At 40.4% G+C, this 27,816-nt stretch overlaps 1 protein-coding gene across 4 annotated transcripts in view; it reads right to left on the bottom strand.

Moving 5' to 3' along the window:
- The window catches only part of LOC139562186 (transcription factor COE3-like), a 74,340-nt gene extending 57,107 nt beyond the window's left edge, over nucleotides 1–17,233 (bottom strand). For 2 of the 4 annotated variants that reach the window (XM_071379608.1, XM_071379609.1), the window contains exons 1-6: nucleotides 16,520–17,231; nucleotides 16,108–16,264; nucleotides 15,769–15,832; nucleotides 15,445–15,500; nucleotides 13,690–13,763; nucleotides 11,939–12,007 (exon numbers count right to left, since the gene is read on the bottom strand). In XM_071379608.1, coding sequence (XP_071235709.1) covers nucleotides 11,939–12,007; nucleotides 13,690–13,763; nucleotides 15,445–15,500; nucleotides 15,769–15,832; nucleotides 16,108–16,264; nucleotides 16,520–16,650 — 551 coding nt within the window. In that variant the 5' untranslated portion in view covers nucleotides 16,651–17,231. Of the gene's footprint in view, nucleotides 1–11,938; nucleotides 12,008–13,689; nucleotides 13,764–15,444; nucleotides 15,501–15,768; nucleotides 15,833–16,107; nucleotides 16,265–16,519 lie in introns of all 4 variants that reach the window. The other 2 variants (XM_071379606.1, XM_071379605.1) reach the window with 2 other exon arrangements.
- Nucleotides 17,234–27,816: the final 10,583 nt, after the last annotated feature.

The following is a 27,816-nucleotide window of genomic DNA, read 5'->3' as shown; positions in this document are numbered from 1 at the left end:
CTGAGACTTTCCCGACAGTGTCTATTTGGCACTTGCACAAGAGAGGTGAAGCCATGTGGGTTGTCCATTTCACTCCACATAATCTCCTCTACCCCTATCTCTCTCTCTCTCTCTCTCTGCTCATTCCTCGTTGTTTGCACAACTTAATAGGCGAGCCTGGGTAGATTCCTATTATGGAATCTCTGGAAAGGGGTTGTTATCCTGGATCTCCATCTGGAGGAGCCACTCACTCTGCCGCCCTCCTTCAATTTCACTGTGTGTTCTGGTGAGGCTACACTACTGCTATGTCTTTCACTCTCCACTGGATACAATGAGATTGTATTGTCAGGCCAGGTTGACCCTATTCCAATCGACAAGCCATTTCAATAACAAAACACAACAGTGGCATTTGAATAAAACATTCTCGGTAGCAGACGTGGCACAACAGGTCTCAGAGTGGTGTGGCGGGAAAACAATTCGGAGACCAGTAGTTTTTCCTGATCTGGTAACCTAACCAGGTAAAAAGTTGTACCTAATACAGTATTACGTGATTCATCTGTTGTAAAAAGTTATAACATGGGCTGTGATGGGACCAGAGTTTTTCTAATCATGGTCACATCCTTTAAAAAATATATATTGGAAAAACTCCTGAACTTGGGGAGGATGAAAAACCTGTCAAACTGCAGCAACCTTGAACTTGTTCATATGAATTCTATTTTAATAAAGAAGGATTAGTGGGTTCCTATATATAGACACAGAGAAAGCAACATGATTGGACAATAAAACTCACAGGGCTGAGCTTGCTTCATCCAGGTTGACATTGTGTAGTTCTGCCCTGTGCAACTGTAGGCCTAATAAAACATTTACTCAAATATGTCAGCTATTGTGTTTATTGATTAATTCCAGTTAATCATTTTGGATTGAAAAAGTCTAGGTTGCCTAGTCAGCCCAAGTTTGAATATAAACCAAATTTGATCCCATTCACATTTTCTCACAATCAAATGGACTATAAATACACAGCGTTACCGCTTCGTTTACCCTGGCTAGAGGGACAGGGCACATACTGTAGTAGGCTAGACTATGCAGCTGCTGTTGATAGTAGCCTACAATTGATCAGAATGAAAGATGTGTCTCATTTCCATGCAATACAGCATGTCAAATCTCTAATGTTTAGATATACGTATATATAGGCGGTGACCCGTTCCTGTAGGTTCATGCTCTACAACATTCGCAGAGTACGACCCTGCCTCACGCAGGAAGCGGCGCAGGTCCTAATCCAGGCACTTGTCATCTCCCGTCTGGATTACTGCAACTCGCTGTTGGCTGGGCTCCCTGCCTGTGCCATTAAACCCCTACAACTCATCCAGAACGCCGCAGCCCGTCTGGTGTTCAACTTTCCCAAGTTCTCTCACGTCACCCCGCTCCTCCGCTCTCTCCACTGGCTTCCAGTTGAAGCTCGCATCCGCTACAAGACCATGGTGCTTGCCTACGGAGCTGTGAGGGGAACGGCACCTCCGTACCTTCAGGCTCTGATCAGGCCCTACACCCAAACAAGGGCACTGCGTTCATCCACCTCTGGCCTGCTCGCCTCCCTACCTCTGAGGAAGTACAGTTCCCGCTCAGCCCAGTCAAAACTGTTCGCTGCTCTGGCACCCCAATGGTGGAACAAACTCCCTCACGACGCCAGGTCAGCGGAGTCAATCACCACCTTCCGGAGACACCTGAAACCCCACCTCTTTAAGGAATACCTAGGATAGGATAAAGTAATCCTTCTAACCCCCCCCCCCCTTAAAATAGTTAGATGCAATATTGTAAAGTGGTTGTTCCACTGGATATCATAAGGTGAATGCACCAATTTGTAAGTCGCTCTGGATAAGAGCGTCTGCTAAATGACTTAAATGTAATGTAAATGTAATATAGGCTGCTACATTTATGGAAGAGTTTTTGCTTGTGTCTGTTGGGAGTGATGTGTTATCACGCTTGCTAAATAAATACTGGAGGAAAGTGGAGAGCGGGTGCCCGGCCTGCACGATCTGTGATTTCCGTTAATCTGATTGGTCAAGACATGCAAAGAGCCTGCAGCAGCACTCCGATGTGAAGGACAGAGAAAGTGTGTGTGAGTTGACAAATCATGAGGCAAATTGGTCTAAAAAACAGCACTTTGCCCCTCTTTTTAATGCTTTGTCTTGATATATTTTATTTTGTGTCGATATGTGTTATTAAACTAAATCAAAAGTGGTGTGGCGCTGCCACACCTGATTGAAAAGTGCTGTGGCAAATGCCGTCTCACCACACGTTTTCCGGCGGCCCCGTTCAGTAGTCTAAAACAATAGGGAGGTCTCAAGAACACTTGTTCTTATATTGAATAGGTTTAGATCTTACAAGTATCCTCTGAAAATGGTCAGGTTTCCTCTGTCTGTCAGGATCTATCAGTTCACGTATGAAGGCGCCAAAAGCAGAGGATATGGTCATTTAGACTGATAAAGATTACACTCAGGTCAGCCAGTCAGTAATCCCCACAATGATTTGTGAAGACAAAGCCCACAGGTCTATAGCATATACCTCATCCCATCAGAGTGATCTGCACGTGCATAAGGGCCGAACATAATACGATGTGACTTAAACCATACAATGAGCAGAGAAAATAAATATGCTAAGAGCACGACAGTGGACTGGCAAGGCCTCTCGGACTATGTCATCACTCCCTCCGGTCTGCGCAACGCTCCCCATCCAAAGGAAGGGCCAGTGATTATGAGGGCTCAGCTTCCCTCTAAGAAAGCAAACCGGAGCTGCAGTCCAAACAAGGCCAGCGGTGAGGGAGCAGAGCAATGCCAGGCAGCTCGGGTTTAGCGTCGCCTCCAACCTGGCTGGCCCGGTCCCTACATTAACCCTCAGTCAGCCTCTCCAGGACAAACAAACAACCAGCACATACACAGGGACAACCAGGCGAGAGACGGTGCCACAATCACTGAGGAGGGAACTCTATTGAATTTGCTTTATCACACAATGTAATGAGTTCCAGACTGGCTGGACCAGGGCTGGTAAAATGTGCCGTGCTGTCCTGTTGGTCCGGCCTGAGTTTAGACCCAAACAGATGGGGAGGTATCCCAAAAATGTGCGCTCCCTCCAGGGACATGTGGTTTTCCCCATCATTATAAAACTGTAAACTCCTGGATGTCAGAGATTGGGGATAATTTATTTCAGATGTCCATGGGCCTGCGCCGGGACTCGGACCCGCTGGATGGGAACAGTTATTTTACAGAGGGTCGGGGGGAGGACTAAGACATGATCAGGAGCTACTAAGGCTGCTCTATACTCAACACTGGGCTCTAGTAGTGAGGGTGTGGGAGGGAGAGAGCATGTCTGTGTGTGAGGGTGGGATAATGAGAGGCCAATTCATATCAAGCCACAGGAAGTCTTGTCATTGTATTAACATGTAGAAATCAATCTGAAGTGCACATGGCTGAACCCACGTTTAAAGCCTTCCATTTAAATTTCAAACAGATTTGACATGACAGTTATACTTCCCCACTGCAATAGAGATGTATGCTAATTCAGAAACAGGGCAGGACTTCTTCAATACATGACTCCTAATAGAAGTGTTGTCCCATTAAACAATTGTTATTGGTTTGTTTCACATGACTAGAGTGGATCGTCGTTTCACATGACTGGAGTGGATCGTCGTTTCACATGACTGGAATGGATCGTCGTTTCACATGACTGGAGTGGAACATTGTTTCTGTTGTAGCACTTGATGGTGTACACTAACCATGTTGTCATGGTTTCAAACCAAGAATACATTTTCCTTTCCTCACATATTTATATTGCTCTGGTCCCTGCATGGTAAAGGCACAATGCTGTTTTTTCTTCCACCGCATCGAATGTGGTGCTGAACAAGCATAGGAGTGTTTTTTATTGTAAATCAATAGTGATTGATCGGCAGCTTGGGTGTTGAATATGGATCAATATTACACCGGGCTGTAGAGGAGATCTGATTTCAATTGGCAAGAGGAGCCAGCAGCAGGTTTCCATCAAGCGGTAATTCAAGACATGGGGACATAAGACAGATGGATTGATATAGACTAGCCAGGACCTTTCTTGCCACTGAACCAGCACAAGGAAATTTCTGTCATATATCATTAACGCAGTTGGGGCCGGCTGTAAAGGGGGAGGGGGTCAAAAGGACCACACCACTCCACATGGGAAAGGAGGCTCATTGTAGAATACAATAATATCGTTTAAGAAAATCTAATGTTACGCTTTACAGTAATATAAGAATTATGAGAATCTGACTATGCCACCAAAATAGATGTTGAAGTGGATTGTTTTAAATGCAACAAGATGGTTTTCATTTACAAAGACAAACATTTTACAACAAACTTTTGAACGCATATTGAAATATTTTCATAGCTGTTGTCAAATAATTCCTTGATTGCTTTATTTCAAACAATAAGAACTAGCTCCTTAAACAGAATACAAATGTTCCCAGACTGAATGGAAGATGTGTATATGTAAAAAGAGGGGGTCATCCTTACATTTATCAAATCTACGTGATTTGTGGACAGAGGGCAACAACAAAAAACGAGCTATACTTAGAAATAACTTGTCACTTTTAATAAATTACACTGGTTCAGGACTTTCTCTGGGGCTTTCCCTCGGATCCATCCCAGGCACCCCTGGGGGCCATCGGAGCGACCAGAAGACCCGCTCGTTTCCTCGAGGTAACTGATGACCCCATCCCACAATTCCCCATCTTTGTCATGTGACCCCACGCCATGGGAGCAGGACCATGTCCAATGCAATCCTCCTCCGACTGCATCCCATCCTAATCTCAGCCATGTCACACTACAAATTGCTACATTCAGAAAATGGAAATAGATTGAGGTGGAGATGGAGGGAGGGATGGAGAGAGAGAGAGAGATGGATGGGAGGGGTAGGTGGAGTGAGTGTGCATCGACAACCGGTCCTATAAGAAAAGTAGTGGAGGAAAGAACGACTCAGGAGATCCCGGCGAGGAATCACATCACGGCAAACATATTGATCTGATTTACAAAACCTCCAGCCTAATGCGAAACAAATGGCGTGGGCGTGAACTGGTACTTAACCATAAAACCCAAGCATTACTCCATCTCCGATGAAATACCACATATATCCCTCACCAGGGCCTAATGTGCTGTTTTACGGCCAGATACGACTGAGGTTGACCCAACAGTTAGTTTGACAATTAGGGGGAACCTAATAAGGATTTAACGGGAGTGAGAACATGCCAAAAGAAAGAAAGGGAAAAAAAATTCTAAAGGAAAAGAAGCATGTAAAAACAGAGCGACGGGTGACCTAAATTTGAATCATAGGATCCGAGGATGTTTGAAAAAGCATTTGTACCATTAACGCATTAAGAAACCAAACAAAGACTAAACAGCTACAGAGTCTAATTATAAAGGACGGCTGTTAAATATTGGAGCTGGAGCGACATTTTATTTAGGTTTGATTTCATTTTCAATAAAGTACCATTTTCATCGTGTACTGTATTACACTTATAAATTATATTTCTACAGCATCACACTATTTAGTCATTTCCAAATATTATGCTTGATTGTAATCGTCTTTTAGGGCAACTTAATGTACAGTGTTACCATGATACTCCACAGAGTTATTGGATGTAATAGGAGATAATGAAACTTGACCGAAGCTGGAAAATATAAACTATCAAAATTGTTACAAAAAATATCACTCATTTTATAAATCAAAAATATGTGTGTGCGTGCACAGGGGTGCATATGTACACATGCATGTGTGTGTGTGAGTGAGGTCCAGTGTTGCTCTTTGCCCATGCCTTCATTCCATAGCCCCAGCTCTGGTCTTTTTTCTGTCAACGGAGTGAACCAAGGGAGTAAAATGGGGGAAGAGAGGGGGAGAGAAGGAGAGGGGGAGAGGGGTTGTCTCCATGGACAGATGGACTGCTCTTTCTCAACACATGTGGAACCATGTTTCGTCTTTCAGTGCAGTCAAGCTGGAGCCGAATCCCTCACTTTGTTGGTCCAGACTTATTTCTTGTACAGCACACCTCTCTCTCTCTCTCTCTCTCCTTTCTCTCTCTCTCTCTCTTTAATAAACACACACATCTCCTGCTCTCTCTGCACACATGTTAAAGTCATCACCCCTGCTCAGCACTAGTAAAACACAACACCCCCATCTTCTGTGCTGTTGTCAAGTCTTGCCATTAGCTGATGCCCCTGGGGAATCCTACACAAGTGAGGTGGGTCTCCCCCGTGTACGCCAGGCACCATGTTACCTTCAGACGCCACTCATGTGAACCCAAACATGAGAGCGTCATTTGGAAAATATAATTTATACTGTGCGTTTTTGTACATGTCTTGACATTTACAAACTGTGATAAAACCGACATGAGGGAGGAGGGAATAAAAAACAGAACAGAATAATTTGAGGTCATGTTTTGCTTAGTGAACAGTATTACCCAATCCTGGATGTTGGAACAGTGGGAAAGAGTTTCTGGCTCCAAGGCTGCAAAGAGGGTCTGGGTTTCATTTTTCGGCAAGTGCAAGCCAACAGAGAGCTGCCAAGTGCAGGTTTCACTCTCAACACTTCCTGCTTTTCCTAATCTGGCTCAAGAGGAGACACTTTCACTCAAACATCACTCCAGTCCAGGGTGCAGTGGCCAGTTTCTTCTCTCCTTTCTCACAGGGTGTCAAAAAACTCACATCTGTCAAATAAATTACACTGAAAACAGCCGTAAATAAAACACGGAGATGGAAATATTGTTGAGGCATGAACATGAAAAGTTTGAGTGTGTGTGTGTGTGTGTGTGTGTGTGTGTGTGTGTGTGTGTGTGTGTGTGTGTGTGTGTGTGTGTGTGTGTGTGTGTGTGTGTGTGTGTGTGTGTGTGTGTGTGTGTGTGTGTGTGTGTGTGTGTGTGTGTGTGTGTGTGTGTGTGTTTTTCCCCAAAGGCAGCTACTTTAATCGACTGCACTGTTTAGAATGTCTAAACTGTATGTTCACCATCCCCGAACCAAATCCAATTCCTCCTCTGAATGATACAAAGAGTCCATGAGAAACACCTCGAGTATTGAACACAACAACACAACCTGTGCATTGCTCTGCACCTCTGCATTGCATAATTCTCACTTGTGGATGGATGGTGAACTAACACTACATACAGTTTATGGTGCAATAAACCTTGGCAGATGCAGTGGAAATATGTCATTTACTGTAGGTGGTTCATCAATCAATCAATCATAAACAGACCTCTCTTTACAGGTTATCAAAACACTGCCTCTATGAGAACACCCCCCTTTTATTCATGTGTAATTAAAATGGTCTCTGAAATCCTCTTTGACAGTCCAGGGCTTAGCCAAAAATTTAAATGACATTAAAGGAGACAATGAATTTAATTTTGCTTAATGTCCCCTTTCGCTGATTCTCATTTACATAGCATTTCCAACGCAAAAAGCTGACCTTATAAATACTGGCATTTGTTCAGCTTGGGAGTTAATCACGGTTTTGCAAAACCCAGATGGGAACACACCACCACACCAATTTTCGTATTTGTTGGTAGAGAGAAGAGAAACCACATATGAGATGGTCCGACCCGGGTGTCTTTTGTTGCTGACAAACAACTCGACAACAAGTGCACTGCACTCTGGGATATGACCTCGTAGGTGTTCCACAAATGAACAATAACGCACAGTAATTTAGAAAATACAGCGCACTAATGAGCGACATAGTGCAAAATTTGCATTAGGCCAAAAAAGTAATTGCATTAACATGCGAACAGGTGTGGAGGCCTTTATAAATGAGCTAAATTAATAAAACCCTTCCACAGCACAACCATGTGTGCTGATGACTGAAAAAATAAAAATAATAAGTCAATGTCATGAATTATTCAGTGGCTGAGCGGCCTCCAGAGGTCAGCGCTCTTTGACCTTTGTGACAGGAAGTGAAAGGGAGTGCAGTTGAAGCTGGAATAAGCGGAGCTGACATGATTTGGTCTGGTCCACAGTCCTCCTTTCTGGATGGGAGCGTAAATTGACACGGATGTTAAGCTGTGTGAACATACATTAGATTCAAAATTCATGTATGGGCAGCCAGAGCTCTGAAAACACACTCCCTCCTCTGCTATCCTCACCTAATCTGCTGCATCTCCTCTGTGATACACACAACCTTTGAACTTTGACAGAGAGAATGAGTCATTTTCTCTCTTTTTTTCCAACAGCATGTTCCTCTTTCTTATTACAAAATCCACGCGTAAGCCTGGACCATGTATATAATCTTTCACACAGGAGAAGACAAAGTCAATATGCAGGAGAGTGAAGACCGATACCAGGGCAGGAGAGTCATCACAAATTGAGTTATGTTTGGCACACGCAGCTCTACACATACTTTAAATGGGGAAACCAGCTAATCAGATATTGGGCACCTCATCACTATAACTCTCGATACTCAAATTACTGCCTGGATGAGCCCACGCCCTCACTCACTTTAAGGCGCCACTAGCTTATAGATGTGACATCCGTTCCACCACTGACTTCCTAACGGGAAGATATGATTATAACCAACTGCGAAGTACTGTAGTCATAGCAATAGTGATACAATTATTGACCAAATTCAGTCAGCGTCTTTTTGTTTCTGCAAGGGCCAACATAGTTTCCAACATTCTCATTTCCTGATTAGAAGAGAAAAAAGTATGTATGCAAAGACACACAGAACACAATAGACTTTAAACGTACAGTCAGAGCAGAAAACGGCCAGCCTTTACCCAGCAGTTTAGAGCATCCCTTCACACACACAATAGTTACTTTCTTTCACCATAAAACAAATATGAATAATGCAATGACATCAAAAGTTATCTGAAATATTTAAAGATGCAATATGCAGAAATCTCTCCACCATTTCCTGGTTGCAAAAAATCCAAAAGTTTGCCTAATTTCAGTTTATGTGACAAAACAAGCAAGTATAGTGTAGAGTGTCATTGTACCATCTAAACTGCTGTGAAATATATTTTCCAAAACCAAAAACTTTGTATTTTCAGCTGTTTGAAGCTGGTGTACAAAACCGAAACAAAAAAATGGGAACCATTGAAATAGCGCACATAGAACAGATCTACTGCTTCTTAGACTTGCTTTCCATGAAAATGACAGATCTATACCACACATTTCTATGTGGATTTGGTCAGGTCGCCCAAAAAGTTACATATTGCAGCTTTAAAGATCCACCAGCATTGAAACTCTGTGACAGCTGTTAGGCTTAAATCTAACAAACTTTTTTAAAGAATTCTTTCCTTTCAAAAAAATTACTGAAAATCTGCATCGAACTGGGAGAGAAAATGGGGTAAACAGATGTCTGGCTTGACCACAGGAAAATAGGACACATTTGGAATGATAAGTTTCCCAAACTCAGTCGGATATGCCAGATCCATGGGAATGCCAGTTAATATCTTGCTACATGCCAGCTAGCTGTGTGCGCTTTCCCCTCTTACCATCTGGGAAAATGTAACAGTGAGGCAACACCGTCCATGATTCACTCCAAATCTGTTTCTTAACGGTTGGGCAATGCTACTGTTTCTCTAGGAAATGTGGCAGAGCTGAACTATATGTTTTATACTGTAATGTAGGCAGATACCTAAGACATTACTGATTTAACAATCAGACCTCTCTCCTGTTTTTCACATACTAAACTCTCAGGTCTCTTCAATTGAAAGTAATCACTTTTAGCCAGAAGCAACTGCAGCACAGGTGCTACTCACAACTTGCATGAAAAACTGAGAGCTGTAACAAGAGAGTTTAACACAATGAGGCGCCATAAAATCTCACTTATATGTTCACTGAAAATTACTATATCAGGATGGTAAACTGGGTGACATGTGCATCCAGTACAGTACACTTCAGTGATTTTGTGTAAACCCCAAAACTCCAGAACTAGCCTTTCTGCCACCCCCCTTTAGTCAGTGTGAAGTCAATGGGAAGTAGTGTGGGTCCAGGAGGGTGAACTGATCTGCTCATAGTTATGGAATGGAGACAATGGGAGGGTCTAATGAGGAACATATGCTTTTGTGATTCAACAGACCGGCTCATTGTGTGAGGAAAAGGATACTCTACTCCCATTCACTCCTGTCACAATGAAAATCTGAGCCTTTTTTCTGAGCCAGTTGAATTTACAATATCCATCCGCTTCTCCTTTTTTCCTCTTTGATGGTAATTCTCCATGCTTTCATTTTGGCTATTGTACTTATGTTACATGTTTTATTGCACAGAATTAAGAATAATAGAGTGTGAAACTCAACGCAATGAAGTGGCGAGCAGGGTTGGAAAGGTTTCTTTCTAAATGTAATCTATTACAGGTACTAGTTACTTGTCCAAAATTTTAATGAGTAACATAACTTTTGGATTAGCCAAACTCAGTAACATAATCTGATTACTTTCAGTTACTTTTGGATTACATTCTTCTTAAGAGGCATTAGAAGAAGACAAAAAGTCTGACGCATTTGGTGTGTCATCATAGTGGTCTCTGACTTGTGGTCAGACTCAATCAGGTAGAACAAACTCAAACTTGTACCTTGTTTCAATGCTAAATTGAATGTCGTTAAACAAAACAAAAAAGTAGTTTTAATGTATTTTGTTCTGCAAACATCCTTTCTGAATTTAAAATGAATCCTAGAAGTAATCATCTAGTTTTTCAAAAGTACCTGTAATCTGATTACAATATTTTTGATGGTAACGTAATTGATTACCGTTTTTTTTTTTTATGTAATCAGACTACATGTAACTGGTTTCATCTAATCAGTTACTCCCCAACCCTGGCGGCAAGGCAGTACTACAAAGCAAACTTAAAAGAAGTGGAAATAAGTGAGATGTTTCTCTGTCATACTTTAGGTTTTTGTGTGAACATTTCATCCAATAAATACTAATAGATTATACAATCAGCTTCATAAAGGACATGATGAGAGCCCTTTATATATTTATTTGAATTATAAGTGTTGCCTTGAGCTGCTCAATATAAATCACATACATAATGGCCGCAACGTAATGTTACATTCAGTCCTACATAATAGAGGAACACCAGCTCTCCTAGTAGAGAGAGAGAGGTGTCTAGAGAAGCAGTAGCTGTGGTAATCCAGCCAGGCAGGCATCCTGGGCAGCCCCTACTTCCTGATACATGAGAAGCTTCTGGAGTGGCGGCAACAACTGCTCAGCCCTATTTGATTACTAATAAGAGAGTTGTCCCCTCTGTCAGATACCATGCATTCTCCGCTAAACAAACAGTGATTCCGGCTAGTCAAACATTAGCATTGCTGTCTCTCAGTACTCCATGGTGAGAATTACATGGGCTCAATGCTGAGGACAGTCCCTCCTACAGACACGGGGCACGCACATACGCACGCATATTCCTTTTTCAGCCGTGAGATAGAGGAGTCTGAATAACAGAAATACTTAATGTAAGGAATGTAAGTAGCCAATATGCAGTTTATGTTCACTGAATATGTTATCTGAATATCCAAAAACTCTAATATTTTTTTTTCATACTGTAAACCTAAAGGTTATGATAAAAATCACTGCCACAAACTCCTATTATATCACAACAGAGCCCTAACCACCTTTACTCACAACCGTAGCACTGGGTAATGACTACTTAAATAGACAACAAAATGGATGAGATACAAAAATCATGATAAACCCCTCGCTAATTAGACGAATACCCTGCGTGATGCACCTGTGATTGAACGCCCCTCTCCAGGTGGTGACCGCCCCTCTGAGCGCAAAGGAAAGACCTCCCTCACCTGCTCACAGAGCAATCAGCCACAGTTCCCGTAGAGTTGACCAGAAGGTTGGAGTCAACCCACCTGGGCACCCAAACACTGGGGAATTCTCACTCACTTCCCAACAGAGCTGAATCTAACACAGATCACAATCACAGCAGTATGAAGGAGACATGGAGCAGGGCCTACCTGTCGATGATCACAGGGTCTGACGGAGTCTCGTTCCTGTTGCCACAGCTCTTCTTATCACAACACCGGCTAGGGGAAGAAAGAGTGTGTTTGAGATCACCACAGTGGCTGTTACTGTTTATAAAACCATAGAGTAAATATTAGATCCTTCAAAATGTATGCCGCCTTCTAAGGCAACACGTCATTGTGTTAAATTCAAACACAAAAAATAATAGAGAAATAGAGTACACTAAATCTATCCTGTCATGGATTCTGATGGATAATTAAAATTGCAAAAAAACACATTTTGTGGTACAGCGTTTGCCTTAGCGCTGGAAAAGAGGGAAAGGAAAGTAGAAGGGGGATTGGGCCAGGAGGCAGGGGAGTCACTTTTCACAGCTTCAGCTTTTGTTTACCTCTAATTGCCAAGCTGCTATTTCTGGGGGAGATGCAAGATGCCACCCTCAACCAATATTTCTGCGGGGCATTTATCAATTATGGACTCAAAAGCACTAATCTATCCTCCACCACATGTTTCCACCATCTTTTCTCTAAACCTATAGTATACCTCCAGTTCTTTGATTGGAGATTGAATTAAACCTGAAATCAAACACAAATATACTGCTGCTTACCATTTGAAATGAAAATGTATACTTGTATAATGGCCACAGGTCTAAATGAGATGGATCAACGCCATATGGCAAAGGAAGAAAGATAATGCATTTTAAAAGCTACTGTGAGTTCATTCTATCGTTCAAATCACATGATGTGTATTTTCCACAACATGCAGACAGGGATAGGTTGAGTGTATTTTACTCTAATACTGCGTATTAGTGCAACAATGAACTTAATGTTTTACCAGAGCAAAAAGGATCAGAAGAATACTCTCATGGAGCAGGCCTATAGGCTACTTATAACCCCATGGCCTCTTTAATGATGATAGCCTTCAGTAAGTCTTATTACATTTTACAGACACACTTATGCAGAGCGAATTACAGGAGCAATTAGGGTTAAGTGCCTTGCTCAAGGGCACATCCACAGATGTTTCACCTAGTGGTCTCTGGGATTCGAACCAGCGAACTTTCGGTTATTGGCTCAACGCTATAGGCTACCTGCATCCCACTACAGAATACACTTTCTCTTTGACACTGACAGTAAAATTATATCTAGATCGCACCAAATTCCACGCGTCACAAATAAGTGATAAATGCATGTATAAAATGTTGTATGAGTGACGAGTTTAAAAAAATGTTTTTTAAGGCTAATCATTCTCAGTTCTCGGTCGGTGCACTTGCTCTCAAAAAACTTTAACAATGCGCCGGTGCAACAAAAGAAAGGTTAACCGATTGTATCCGAATTGAGTAACTTCTCACAAAGCTCACGCTGAGCTCAACAATAACAACAAAATACGTTTTTCATTTTAGTATCAATGACACCGTTGAATAGCAGAGGAACATGACACATGAGACCTTGGATTTGCGTGGTTAAATGACGCTAAAAAGCTCGCTGGTCACTGATGATAGGTGGGATCAACCAAGACTTGACTCCATGTTTTGAGGCGCAGACTCGCTGGCATCAGACTAATAGATTCACTAAGAGGCCCTGTAGGCTACAACTAGCCGGGTACCAGTCTGTTTGTATTCCACTCCTCGTAGGCCTACTCCGTGTCATATGCCAATACAATAAACAAGTATGGGGAGAAAATATATAAATGTATAACTCTGTACTTCTTCAACAACTTTGAGTTTGTGGAGAAAAAAAGCAACACTTACCTGCACATAATTTCGTGTGTAAGAAGACATCTGCACATTTCAGGGTTTTTGTCTTGACCCTCATATATAATCGCCTTTGGAAAAATTAAAGACACAAATGTGTAGTCTACATTAAATATCTGAATACATGAGCCACTGTATATAATCAACTTTACAGTAGCCTAAATATAAACGGCATTATGGTTCATGGTTAATGCCGTAATCAAAAACTATTGAGTCCAAAAAACAACTAGGCTATATTGTTATTGGTGAAAAAAAAACATCAAGTGTAATGTTGCAAAGGCACGAAAATGATAACATGTTACAATGTCTGTCAAATGATAATAGCAGATAATAATACGTATTATCATTGTAAGTATTAGTATTATTATATATTTTTGCAATAACATATTAGCCTATGTGAATAAGCTTTATATGGGAAGTTTCAATGAAGTGTCATCAATATGGTTATAATCTGTGGATATTTGGGGGAAAGTGTTAATGGGCAATCTGTTGTTTATTTTGAGCTGCTAACAATGATCTTTCCGTGGATAGAAAGCGGTGTCTGGCGGTACGGTTGAGTAATTTTTAAGCATTGGCTGAAACAGATGGTGTGCAGCTATCAGTTGTGCCGCTCTCGCTCCCTCGGTTCCTCCCTCCCTCTATTTTGAAGAGAGACACTTTGCTCCCCTTTAGTGAACTAGGCTACCTGGCATATTATACGGCACTGTAACTTGCCATATTTTCAGTATAGCACTTGCTTATTAAATGAAGACATTTTGAATTAAACGTGGGGCCTATATGATTAGGAGGAAAAAATACACAATTACACACTTACACATGTTGACGTCATATTCTTACTGGGATTGAACCCCACTTTACTTCTTTGATGGCTCTGTTTTTATTTGTTGAGCACTGTGCGATTATCTATATTGATTTGATTTATGTCGCCATTTGCAGCTACAGAAACAGAGAAATCCATAAACTGCTTGTTCTGCGTCATTGATTCGGATCATTCGCAGAGGAATTTTCCCTCTGAGTGGTGGAAGCTTTAACGGCTCTATTCAGATGATCTGCTGTAACCCTCGGTAAATTAGTAGTAATAACAACCACCATGGTTGAAAAATATCAGATAAGGTCTCTTACAGATGTGTAGTTACCTTAATGTAAGGAGATTAGGGGTGTAATTTCGAGAATTCTTATAAGAATGGAAATGCTTTAGCTATACGAGCTATTTCAGAATCTCTTTCCAAACATTAGGCCTAGTTATGTTTAGCCTAATATGGGTCAAGCCTAGCAACATGCCTAAAAGTCACAGACTAGAAAAAGGGACTCAACAAGTAAACATGACTTGGGCCTACTTGTAACTCCAACACAATAAAATAGCCTACTTTATTACACAATAGCCTATGATATCTCATATGTAAACAACAAACGTTTATGTATTATTCTATTGATACACTTTATCCGTATCGGCAGAAAGCACCAGCATTACAAACCATCAATTTATATTGTATAGGTACACAATTGTAGGCTAAGCTTATGGTAACTTAGTGCTTGATTAATTCTTACTTAAGAGTTGCGCAAAAACATGCTATATGTCTGTCTACACGCTGTCTATAATGCAATTTCAGTCAATGCATGATTGCATAATGAAAACGCTCTCGTGAATAGGCCTAGCCTATAGTATGCATGCGTGAAGAATGCAGGTGAAGTTTAGAAGCAGTCTCTAGCGTAAGCAAGCTGTATGAATATATGAGTAACAGTAGCTTATACCTGCTTCGTCATGGAATCGATTAACCGTATGAAAATATCCTGTTCTGTTCTGACGCCTGGGGGAACAAATATGCCAAGTTAAGACAGAGGTAGGGCTGTATAGGCTATGAGATGTACATTTGATGACCAAAACAATTATTTGTTTGTTTTTAACCGAGACAATTTCTAAAACTATAATCTTCATAATACATCATTTTACCTGTAAATATAAATAATTATTTAGCAAATAAATTATTTGTAAATTATTATTATCCTTATTATTATTTTTTATAGCCTTTATCTTTTGGGTGATACTGAATTGATGAAAATAATTGTTTCACTCACCATTGCTGTACAACAACTGTACTTTGTAAATGATCCCATTGTTCGTTTTTTCACCGTTTGGTTCCTGAAAACAATCAACAATGAGATGATGGTGAGTTGAAAATAAAGCATCTATCTATATATCTAACTGTCTGATATTTCATCATTTAAAATGTATAATTTGTCAAAAATAAGATTTAGCTCTGACAACCACTCTCCTGTCATCGACGAATGGGGTTAAAAACGTCGATATTGCACGTGACCTGCCTTACTGACCCACACACATCTCTAAATACATCAAGTTAATTTCAAAGTACAGATTATGAAATTCAGTAAATTATATTCTCATGAAGCGCTTACTTTATCTTTCTCCACAAAGTCCACATAAGCTGTTCTTTCAATCTCAACGGGTTGACCCTGTCTGTCGTACAGTGCCAGGACGAAATGGAAAAAATTGGATTTTCTGAGGTTGGAAGGCGGCTGCTTTTCATAGTGTGCCCGCGCCAAGCCAACACCGCTGCGGGGAGAAAACAAGAGACCATATCGGTTAAGTATCAGACACGGGGGATAGATGATGGAGCTGATGAAAACAGTGAAGACGTGGAAGCACGGTAGAGTACGAGAGATTTCTTGATTTGTTACAATAAGGGTAATATGATGTAATGAAAGAGAGGAGAGTCGAAGGGGGGCATTGGGAGACGGTAATTGATACAGGGTAGTGAGGGTCGATATGAAAAATGCGTGAGAAAATCAGATGATTTGGCATGCGTACCTTTGGGCGGCTGTGTTCGCATCAACCACCCCAGCTGTGTGCATCCATGAGCGGACTGAATTCAGCCCACCCAGCGGTTCCTCCTTCATCGTTGTCCCACCCCGCGATATAGTTTCCTGAATCCCGAACATTTAGAACAATTTACGTGCAATGAGCCTCCTGTGAAATTGGGTAAATAAACGTCCAAAAGTGTTATCCTTGAGGGTTTACGGGATGTCGTAAGTGCGGTATCAGCCTTGCAAGGTGAAAAAACCCGGTCCTCAGGTCTCGCCTCCCTCTTCAGTCCGTCCTGGGTTGCAGCGATGTGAACAATTCTCAAAGTACTCTACTTAGTTGGTGTGGTATCCACAGACCGGAAAAGTGACTTGTTCAACAGACTATGATTTTTTTAGGCTATTGTTCCTTCTTTTTGTTATGCTTATTGACAAAAAAAATTCGATGGTTGTTGTGTGTGGATGATGCTCTCAAAGTAGCGACATCCCTGAAGCACCACATCCAAAACCTTCAGGACACTGTTGAATAAACCACTCCTGAAATGGAAAGGTGCTGCTTCACCAAAAGACAAACACACGCAGAAGCTGATCACCGTGGAGGTGTTCCCGGTACGCAGGAGAGGTGGATAAGGGGCCTTTCGCGTCGTGCAGGATGGATGGGAACATGCAAAACTAAGCCCTCTTTCCCCGAGGACTGAAATCTTTCCCGGGAGCCAAAACTCTAAACCCACGGGAGAGGCTCAGTCAGAATATGACGCTCATGGGGCGTAGCTTTTACCATATATGGAGCTCTGACGGTTCCTGTCATGCTTTGGCGCTATACTCTACGAGTATAGCCTAGAAGCAACCTGAGAACACTCGCTCTACTTTCCTCTTGCAATGTGGTGAGTTGATTTTTTTTTCAATGATATGAATCCAACGAGGTGTGACCGTCACACAACATCCATTCACTATATTAAAAAGCTATTCCTGTAATGGTCATTTGTCTATTGTGAACGCTTGCTTAAATTATGGTACATTATATTTTTCAGAAGATTTGTAATTAAGCATTTTCATGTTTTAATTAGGGTATTTAATTGGGAGTATTATGACACATACGATTGACATGGCCGGCAGTGAATTCACTAATGAGTGCTAAGCTAACGAAAATATTTAATAGGCCCATATGTTAGGCCTACATAAATCATGTTTTAGATTAAAATATTGAAATTCGTGTCATATCTTTGTTTAATCTCAAATGTAGCCTATATTTAATCGAAAACGACATCGACTAAGAATCTCGAATAAGGCCGAGTAGGTAAACTGACTGTGTTTTAATTAATCTACTGCGACGCAGATATTAAAAGTTTTTATCAAACAAAATGACAAGAATAATGAAAGTGGATAATGAGTTTGGGAAATTACCACCACTCATTTAGGGTATGTTCCAAATGATATTATGAATCAGGAAAACATAATGAGTGCAATTTCATTCCATTTATATTCCCTGACCTCTAATGTAAACAAGATCCAGATTGCCTTGTATTAAACATTATCGGGGACAATAAGGTGTCGTGTCTTATTTTCATCTCGTGACAGTAGGCGTCATAAGTAGTATAATGTTTTGATTAATTGGGGGAGAGCCAATGTCCGAGCCATGGCTTCAGAAAACCCTTATTGAGGGTGAATATTTGAAGGAGGGGGGAGGGAATGGGGGAGGAGAGAGGAAGAGATGTATCCTCAGCAATCTATCTGGTGTTGAGGGTTAATAGCTGCTGCCAAAGATAAGTGAATAATAAGCTGTTGCTTTCACCTCTTTCAAGATCTATTGCCTTATTGCCACTCCGCATAATAAGATATATATCCTTATACATGCGTTAAAATTAAATGTTTTAAAATGTATGGACAGTACATATTTTGATCAGACAAGCAAGTAAATGCACATTTACCAGTTAATATTTTTATTTTTTACTGTCATTCTTCTATGAACGCAAATATAAAACAGGCTGGGGAGCAGAACGGAGCAAATTTGTCTGTTCATTTCAGATTGCCAACCTATCTTTCTTTACAGAACTTTGACCTAGCCATACTGTTTTTTTTAACATGGCTTCAGTCGTTTATTAGAACTTAACCCCTAATTACACGCACCAATTCGATTTAAATCTGATTATCAAATTAGGAGACTTTGAGACAAATCCTCTTAGATCTGATACTGTTGACTTGAGAGGGAAAATGGATCTCCACACCCGTCACGTAGGTAACGATGCTGTCCTGAAAGGGGGCTTTAAACCGTATTTGACAACAAATGCAGCTGCCCCGCTATTTCAGAAGATATTAGAGGAAAATGAATGCAAATCTGTGTTCAGAAGCCATCTGGACGTGGCGAGAGGCAGTCAGCTGCTCCACACACAGGCGAGGAGCCTGAATCCGTCTCGGCTCATTCTCCGGGATCATCTGCATGGTGGGCATACAGCGTGGAAAATGCACTCGCCATCATTTGGAGAATATTACAATCACACGTTCCAAATAAAATGATGTTGTTTGTTGATCTCCCATTTGATAACACTGCACGTTTACGGATGAAGAATCTGATATGTATTATTGATCTATTATTTATATCAATCAATTGGTCTTAATCAACTTGCCACATAGGCTACAACTATTTTCTTAATCGAAAAAAGTTATTTGTAGCATATATGGGCCTACCACATTGAACGTAAGTGAAAACAAGATTCCTGGAAGTGCATCAGTTGTTTGCTCCCAAGCATCTTCATCATGGCCTATATTTTTGATCATATTGAAATTCTCATTTAAAAAATATATATTATTAGATTACCAAAAACTAACATGGTGATGAGGCTGAATTTCTTCAGATCATTGGCGCGTGGCTCTTTTGTGCCTTGTGACTAAGACCTCCCGTCTCGAAGGAACGAGTCTCCACAGTATTGATGGTGACGTCTTCTTTTTTGTACGAATATACAGGGCCAGGCCCTCATGATCTCCGTAAATTTGCATGTAAATGGCGACATCAGCCGATGCGCATGCCACAGGCCAGAGGGCCTCCCAGATGTCAAGGCAAAGTCAATCAGACGCCCGCTGCCCAGCTGTCCTGAAGACTATGGACTTTAGGAAAACTATTATAATCACAATCATTGATTAGACATCATGTTTTAACTTTATTGATTCACGGATAAGCCACTTTTGTGAACTTTCAGCGTTTTAATGATAAAAAATGAATATAGGCCTAATGCACATTTACAAAAGCCATGCACTATTTTGTGATCTAAAAGCCTAGTGTCAAATATAGTAAACAACCCACGTATGAATTTGATTCGAAAGATAAATATAGTCTAAGCAAAATTCGCATTTATTTTACAAAAAATGTGTGTCTTTATCAACTGGTTTCTGAATGTGAAATAGAAAATTCGTTTCAGAGTTGCAAGGAGTTCACACATCGGCCTGTTCTTTATTGCTGTATTGGCTAAATAGGTCATACGAATCAAACTCTTTATAGAAATGTCACTTGTAACATAATTATTTGCCTTAGATTGTGTAGACTTCATGTAGCCTATAGACCAACTGTTTAAAAGTCAATATGATATGACACAAATGAGTAACATAGGCAGATATCATAATAAAAACGTAAATACAATATTATGAAAGACAAGGAAAAATGTACTCATAAAAAAATACATTGAATGGCATAACGAAAAACGCATTGGGTCTACATCTAGGCATACATTTCAGACATTTGAAAACCACATTCTGAGCCGTTTCCCCAAATGTTTTAAATAATTAGTTTAGCATAACAACAACAAGTATTGGCTATGCAGCATTTTACAGAGAAATTAGAGGAACATAGACTGAGTGTACAACAAATTAGGAACATCTTCCTAATATTGAGTTGCACCCAATTTTGCCCTCAGAACAGCCTCAATTCGCCGGGGCGTGGACTCTACAAGGTGTCGAAAGCGTTCCACAGGGATGCTGGCCCATGTTGACTCCAATGCTTTGCACAGTTTTCTCAAGTTTGCTGGATGTCCTTTGGGTGCTGGACTATTGTTGATACACACGGGAAACTGTTGAGCGTGAAACTGCGTTGCAGTTCTTGACACACTCAAACCAGTGCGCCTGACACCTCCGAATCAAATCAAATCAAATCCTACTACCATACCCCGTTTAAAGGCACTTCAATCTTTTGTCTTGCTCATTGGCCCTCTGAATGGCACACACAATCAATGTCTCAATTGTCTCAAGGCTTAAAAAAACGTATTTAACCTGTTTCCTCTGCTTCATATACACTGAATGAAGTGGATTTAACAAGTGACCTCAATAAATTATCATAGCTTTCACCTGGATTCACCTGGTCAGTCATTGTTATGTTCCTAATGTTTTGTACACTCAGTGTATCTGAAGTCACATGTGGAGACGCAAAAGGAGTTGATAGACAGCGCCCCTCGTTGGTTAAAATAGAGACATTCTGTCGATTGGGGGCATCTGTTCTCCTCAGTGATGAAATTAATCGAAAATACATTTTTTCACGCCAACAGAATGAGAAGAGTTTGAACCAATGGTCCCGGGCAATTGTATGCAAAAGAAGATGGATTCGATTACATTATTTGTAGGCCTAATAGTCTTTCTTTGAGTAGCCTACAAACTATTGCCCGTAACTGTTTACTACTGAAAATGGAGGCATATATAAGGGGAGTTTATTTCAACACCCCAAAATATTTGAGAATTTTATTTCACAACGCGAAAACATGGGCTTTATTCATGAGCGTAAAATGTGCACTGCGAGTTTGATTGAATCTAAAATCTGAGCAATTTATTGAGACGATTTAAGTGTAAAATTAATTATTATTATTATTATTATTATATAGCATTTTACAGTGATACAGCGAGTTCACATTTTCGTCACCAACTTGAGTGAGAGTTGTCTTGTTAATTGTATGCAATGGTGAGTTCTGTCAAGGGCATTGGCCGCGCACACAATTTGCATTTCCATTCTGCTGGAAATGATGAGAGTTGCTGCGCGGTTAGAGCCTCGCGGCGCAGTCTGCGGGCAATTCACATTTTAAAACGGCGAGATAAATTAAATAAGAAACCGAGACCACTTCAGGGCTATTAACATCTAAAATATCCCCTGGAAATTGAGGCCAAAAAAAACAGCATGACCATTCCCCATTTACACCGTTCTAAAATCCCTTGTAAAATCCCCATCACTAGAAGTATATGCCTAGGCCCTACATCTGAAATTGTCACACAACAAAGTTGACCTTTCAGTTATTTCGATTTCTTTATAAAGAGTAATGAATATGATATAGGTACCAGCCTACTTCAAATCTGTTTTTAATCATCTGCAATAAACAATGAAAAACTCAGACTTAACCATTTTACATGGCAATAGTAACTGCCATTGCCAATCGAGAACATGTAAATAAATGCATGCCAGCAAATAATTTACAGTCCTCACGCCAAAGAGATGCTGCCATGTATTGATAGTGTTCCCTCTTTGAATCTAGAGATCTTTGTTTCGCTCATTGAGCCACTTGATTGACTAGCTGTTCTACGGTGATATTGCCCCACCTACAGGAGTCTGCGAAATTGTCAAGGATTTTAGGAAGGAATTGAGAGTTTTCAGGGAAGATTCTTACGGCACTCTATGAACGCTCATAATAGGAGTCTATTCGGGTACTCTCTTTATCACCAGACCAGGGCCTCCTTTCCTAGTTGCGATGTAACTTAAACATTACGATGATTGTACTAGTTGCATCATTATTTACGAGCCAACTTTTTAAGTGTTGTACCAATATTGGAACACCAATATACCAAACCATGTACCAATATTGATCGGATCGAAAGAAAAGCAACGCTGCTCTCGGATCAGCCTCTCTACTCAAATCTTACTTTAACATCATAATTATTTCACAATACTGACGATGGATCAGCTCCTAGAGAGATATTACCACATATGGCTGGAAATATTCAAGCGGCTTATTATAACGCTTACCCAATGAATGCACTAAATCACCGATTTGGCACATCATTGAGCACGTTAGGCTACACATCATTAAGTATATTGAGACAAATTACAGACAGTAGCCTACAAGAAACAAAATAGAACTCAATTGATTGAACATGAGATGTATTTCAATATGATTGAAATTGGCCAATAGCCTAGGCCTGCTGTTGATATTTTAATGCAGCCATCTCGGTTTTTATTTTTACAAGTCGCTTGTTTGTTTTAATTGCAAAGACATCGGCAACTTTGTATATTTGTAGTCAACTTTGTTCTGAAGTTATCAGCAGTCACATTGAGATGGATAAACCATTTGTTTCTGTGTATAAAGTGACGCAGGAGGGCAAGAAGCGTCTAACAAAGCCCTTAGCTGTTCTACAAGTGGTATGAAGCAGGCGTTAGGAGCGTTTTCAAGAGCAACGTTAAATTCAAGGCTTTTGGGAAACAGCTCAGAGATTAAAAGATGCTCCTATGAAGGTTTTAACGATTAATTTAGCCTTAAGATGCTTTTGGGGAACCATACCATATAGACTAGACTTAACATAGTAGCTTAAAGTAAATCTGGGACACTCAAATTAGTATATGTCACATAAAATAGGTTACTTAACCCCTTTAACCTAACTCCCAACCCCTTGCCTAGCTAACGTTAGCCACCTAGCTAACGCTAGCTGCAACACATTGGAATTCATAACATATCATGTTTTGCAAGTTTGTAACATATTTTGTACGAATTGCAATTCGTAACATATCATGCGAAATGGATGATGGAATCCACAAATTAATACATACCATACAAAGCGTAACATATCATACTAACTGGAGTGTCCCGGATTTACATTCACTATGTTACCTCTACCCCTGAGTCCAGGAAGCGATTCATGCTTGTTTGGGAAACACTCTTAAAAAGTTAGCACATAAATAAAAATGCAACTGGTACAATCATCGAAATGCTTAAGTTAAAGTGCAATTGGGAAAGGAGACCCTGGATCACACATAAATGTTCAAAGGTTTTTAAGAGCAACGTTACTAACTAAGGCTCTGGGAAACAGATCGGATACTAAAGATACATCTTAAAATTGTTCTCGTGATGATCTTAACGTTACGATGGCTGTGGGAAACAAGGCCCAGGGTCATGTCGATACTGATAAGAAGAAAGAAAAGCAGCGCTGCTCTCAGATCAGCTTCCTCCATTCAAATCTTACCTTAACATTATAATTATTCCACAATACTGACAATGAATCAGCTCCTAGAGAGATATTACCACCTATGGCTCCAAATGGGCTATTCAGTCGGTTTATTATACTTACCCAATAATAATGCACTAACTCACAGATGGGGAACATCATTGTGTGTGTGTGTGGGGGGGGGGCGTAAACAGCTAACATGCTGACCAGACCCGGCACGTCGCATGCGCGAGCGTCGCAAAATAAATGTAGAAATCCATGTTATTCAATTATTGCACCCACACTGCTCGCGCGCGCCAACGAGCTCTGTGACGCCAAGGGCTAAAATAGAAGTCGTTCCTATTTCTGACGCAGATCACGCTGAAAGTCCTGCCTCTCCCATCTCCTCATTGGTTTATAGAAGCAGGTACCCACGTGCCATCTCCTCATTGGTTATACCCACGTGGGTGATTGAAAGACGAACTTTGTTGCCGGTTGTCGTGGTAATACAATGAAAGTTTAGATGGATCACCATATAAGTTCAAAGATGAAAAAGCCTGGAAGGAGGAGAGATGACTAAAAACGATTTGGTTGGCCGTTTTATGTGTGGATTAATTGTCGGAGTAGTGGTACTTGTGCATTTCAGGTAAAATAACAACTCAACGTTTATATCCCAGGACAAATTAGCTAGCAACAGCAAGCTAGCTAAATAGGACAAATTAACGTTAGCTAGCAAGTGCAAGCTAGCTAGCTAAATTGCCATACATGTTTAATGCTTTTCGACATGTCCCCTAATTAATGTCATTGGTTCAGAGTTTGTTTTGATATTTTAACCTGCATGTCGTGATCGCGTTTGGTGTGGGGAGGCAAAATACATTTATGCACGATAGCGCACGATGGAGTTCCCTTGCCATTTCTGCCTAGCAGCTTGTGCCCACTACTAAAATGAGAAAATAATTGAGTTAATATGCATTTCAATATAGCCTATTCTCCTTCTTTTAAAAAAAAACTTACAATCAACATGTCCTTGACATACATAGCCTACCTAGTGAATGCCGACAAAAATGCATAGCCTCTCGTAAGTAGCCATATTAGATTTCAAATAAGTAGTTACGCCAGCAGAATTTGGAGAAAGAGGAATAATAAAATAAGTATGAGGAATAACAGTACTGTTCTTGCTGATAAGCACACTTATTTACCTATAGCCTAATATGATAGCCCATCATAAGGAATAGGAACTGTTCCACTGACTTACATCAGCTAATGTGAAAGAAAGAAATTAAACAGAATATCTCCTGAAGACAACATGGCATAACCTAAATCTACCCAGGACTACAGCCTACCCAAATTAAGTCTATTTATTTTTTCCCACTACCCCCACTAGGATAAAACATACATTTGGGTTCACAATTTCTTTCTCCATGTACCATCTTAAACCACATTTGTGCTTGTCCAGTTACCAGGTTGTTACCTAAGGTAACATGGCTGAACACGTTTGTTTGTTCGCTAGTAGCCTAGTTTTAAAATGGCCCTGGACATGGTTTATTTATCAAATGTTTCCCGCAAATTCGCGATAGAATTAAACATCATAACTCGGTAAAATGTATCATATCTTTTGAACAGTTTGGGCTAGAGACACACAGTTTTCAGTAAAGTAATGCTGAAACCACGACAGTCACAAAGTGGTGGTCGGTTTTTCTCTATGGCATACCGCCTAGCATGTAAGTGATATGCTGTGATGGGAAGTTATATAATATATCGTATCATATTATCATATCATATCATATACAGCCTGCAATTTCAAAATTCGACCATCAAAAGGTTCAAGGCTGAACCAAAACAATTCTGGACTGTAGCCCCGGAAGACCAGGCCTAATTAAGCCACTGGCAGCCTAGTCATAAAATATGACTCAATTCAATTAACATGAAATTGATTTCAATATGTATGCATGTATCTTTTAATGCAGTCATCTCGGTTTTCATTTGAAGCATAATTTTTCCTTCACTTGTTTGTAACAATTGCAAATACTTTGGCAACTTTGCATTTGTAGTCAACCTCTTTCTGAAGTTTTTGGCAGTCACAGTCAGACAGATAGAATCAAGATGTTTAGGCTATGTTTAGCGATATCTTCTGTGAATAAAGTGATGCGGAAGGGCAAAAAAGCAGCTAACTACACACTTTGTCTGCTCTACGAGTGGTCTGGATCACTCATAGATGTGCAAAGCTTTTTAAGAGCCAGTTACTAAGGAAGGCTCTGGGAAACACTTTGGCTACTAAAGATTCATAGTAAGAAGGTTCTAATGATGATCTTAAAACCCTTTGCTGCAGTCAATGACCATATGCGCCCTCTTTGGCATCATGGGTGGAATATTATTAATATCTTCCATAATTTCATAATTAATAAAGATTATTATTATTTTTTAACTATGAAAAGCCGTTGTTTCTATGTCAAACACTTTTGTTTATTTCAGTCTTCTGTGATGTATATAAAGTGTAATATTGGGATGCAAACTCAAAATTGAATACATTCCAACTCTATATCTGAAATGGTACAGGTGTCTTATTTTTTTAAGCCCATAACAATGTGTGTGAGGTGTATACTTTTGTTTATCATCAGTCTAAGTATAATTTCGACCTCATAGTGTGGAAATATCACCAAAAACAAAACAGGAAAATTACGTTTTTAACTGCACTGGCCCTTTATCGCTACGAAGGCTCTGGGAAAAGAGGCTACGATTACTATGTGACATACACAGGCCCAGTGGCGACCCATCATTCAGGGCAGCTGTTTTGAGCCCCACCTGTTTAGCCAAACAAATATATATACAGTACCAGTCAAAGGTTTGGACACATCATCCATTTCCAGCAGATCTAAAAAGGATGATGGAACAGAATGGGGAGAGGGGTGCAGGTTAAATTTTCACGAATCATCCCTCTAATAAGATGGGACGTTTCAACATTTGTTGTTTTTTGAATGATCTTCAAAGCGCAGAATGCACGAAAACAAAAACACAATCGTAAAACTTAACAAAAGGCATAAAGTAGAAGTAGATGAATCAACAAATACTGTACATACAGTACCAGTCATAAGTTTGGATACACCTACTCATTCCAGGGATTCTTAATTTTTTTACTGTTTTCTACATTGTTGAAAAATAGTGAAGACATCAACACTATGAAATAACACATATGGAATCATGTAGTAACCAAAAAAGTGTTAAACAAATCAAAATGTATTATATATTTGAGATTCTTCAAAGTAGCTATCCTTTGCCTTGATGACAACTTTGCACACTCTTGGCATTCGCTCAACCAGCTTCATGGGGTAGTCACCTGGATTGCATTTCAATTAACAGGTGTGCCTTGTTAAATGTTAATTTGTGGAATTTCTTTCTTTTTAATGCGTTTGAGCCAGTCAGTTGTGTTATGACAAGGTAGGGGTGTTATACAGAAGATAGCCCTATTTGGTAAAAGACCACATCCATATTATGGCAAGAACAGGTCAAATAAGCAAAGAGAAACGACAGTCCATCATTACTTTAAGAAATTGTCTTCAAGTGTTGTCGCAAAAACCATCAAGCGCTATGATGAAACTGGCTCTTATGTGGACCGCCGGGGGCTCCAACTGGCACAGCGGTCTAAGGCACTGCATCTCAGTGTTAGATGTGTCACTACAGACCCTGGTTTGATTTCAGGCTGTATCACAACTGGCCGTGATTGGGAGTCCAATAGGGTGGCGCACAATTGGCCCAGCGTCATCCGGGTTAGTGTTTGGCCAGGGTAGGCCGTCATTGTAAATAATAATTTGTTCTTAACTAACTTGCCTGGTTAAATAAACATTTAAAAAAAGGAAAGTAAGACCCAGAGTTACCTCTACTGCAGAGGATAAGTTCATTAGAGTTACCAGCCTCAGAAATTGCAGCCCAAATAAATGCTTCACAGAGTTCAAGTAACACACACATCTCAACATCAACTGTTCAGAGAAGACTGCGTGAATCAGGCCTTCATGGTCAAATTGCTGCAAAGAAACCCCTACTAAAGGACACCAATAAAAAATAATAGACGTTCTTGGGCCAAGAAACACGAGCAATGGACATTAGACCGGTGGAAATCTGTCCTTTGGTCTGATGAGTCCACATTTG

Source organism: Salvelinus alpinus, chromosome 32 (assembly GCF_045679555.1).
Source record: "Salvelinus alpinus chromosome 32, SLU_Salpinus.1, whole genome shotgun sequence".
Taxonomy (NCBI): Eukaryota; Metazoa; Chordata; class Actinopteri; order Salmoniformes; family Salmonidae; genus Salvelinus; species Salvelinus alpinus.
Note: the sequence above shows the minus strand (reverse complement) of the source record. Positions and strands in the feature narration are given on the sequence as shown.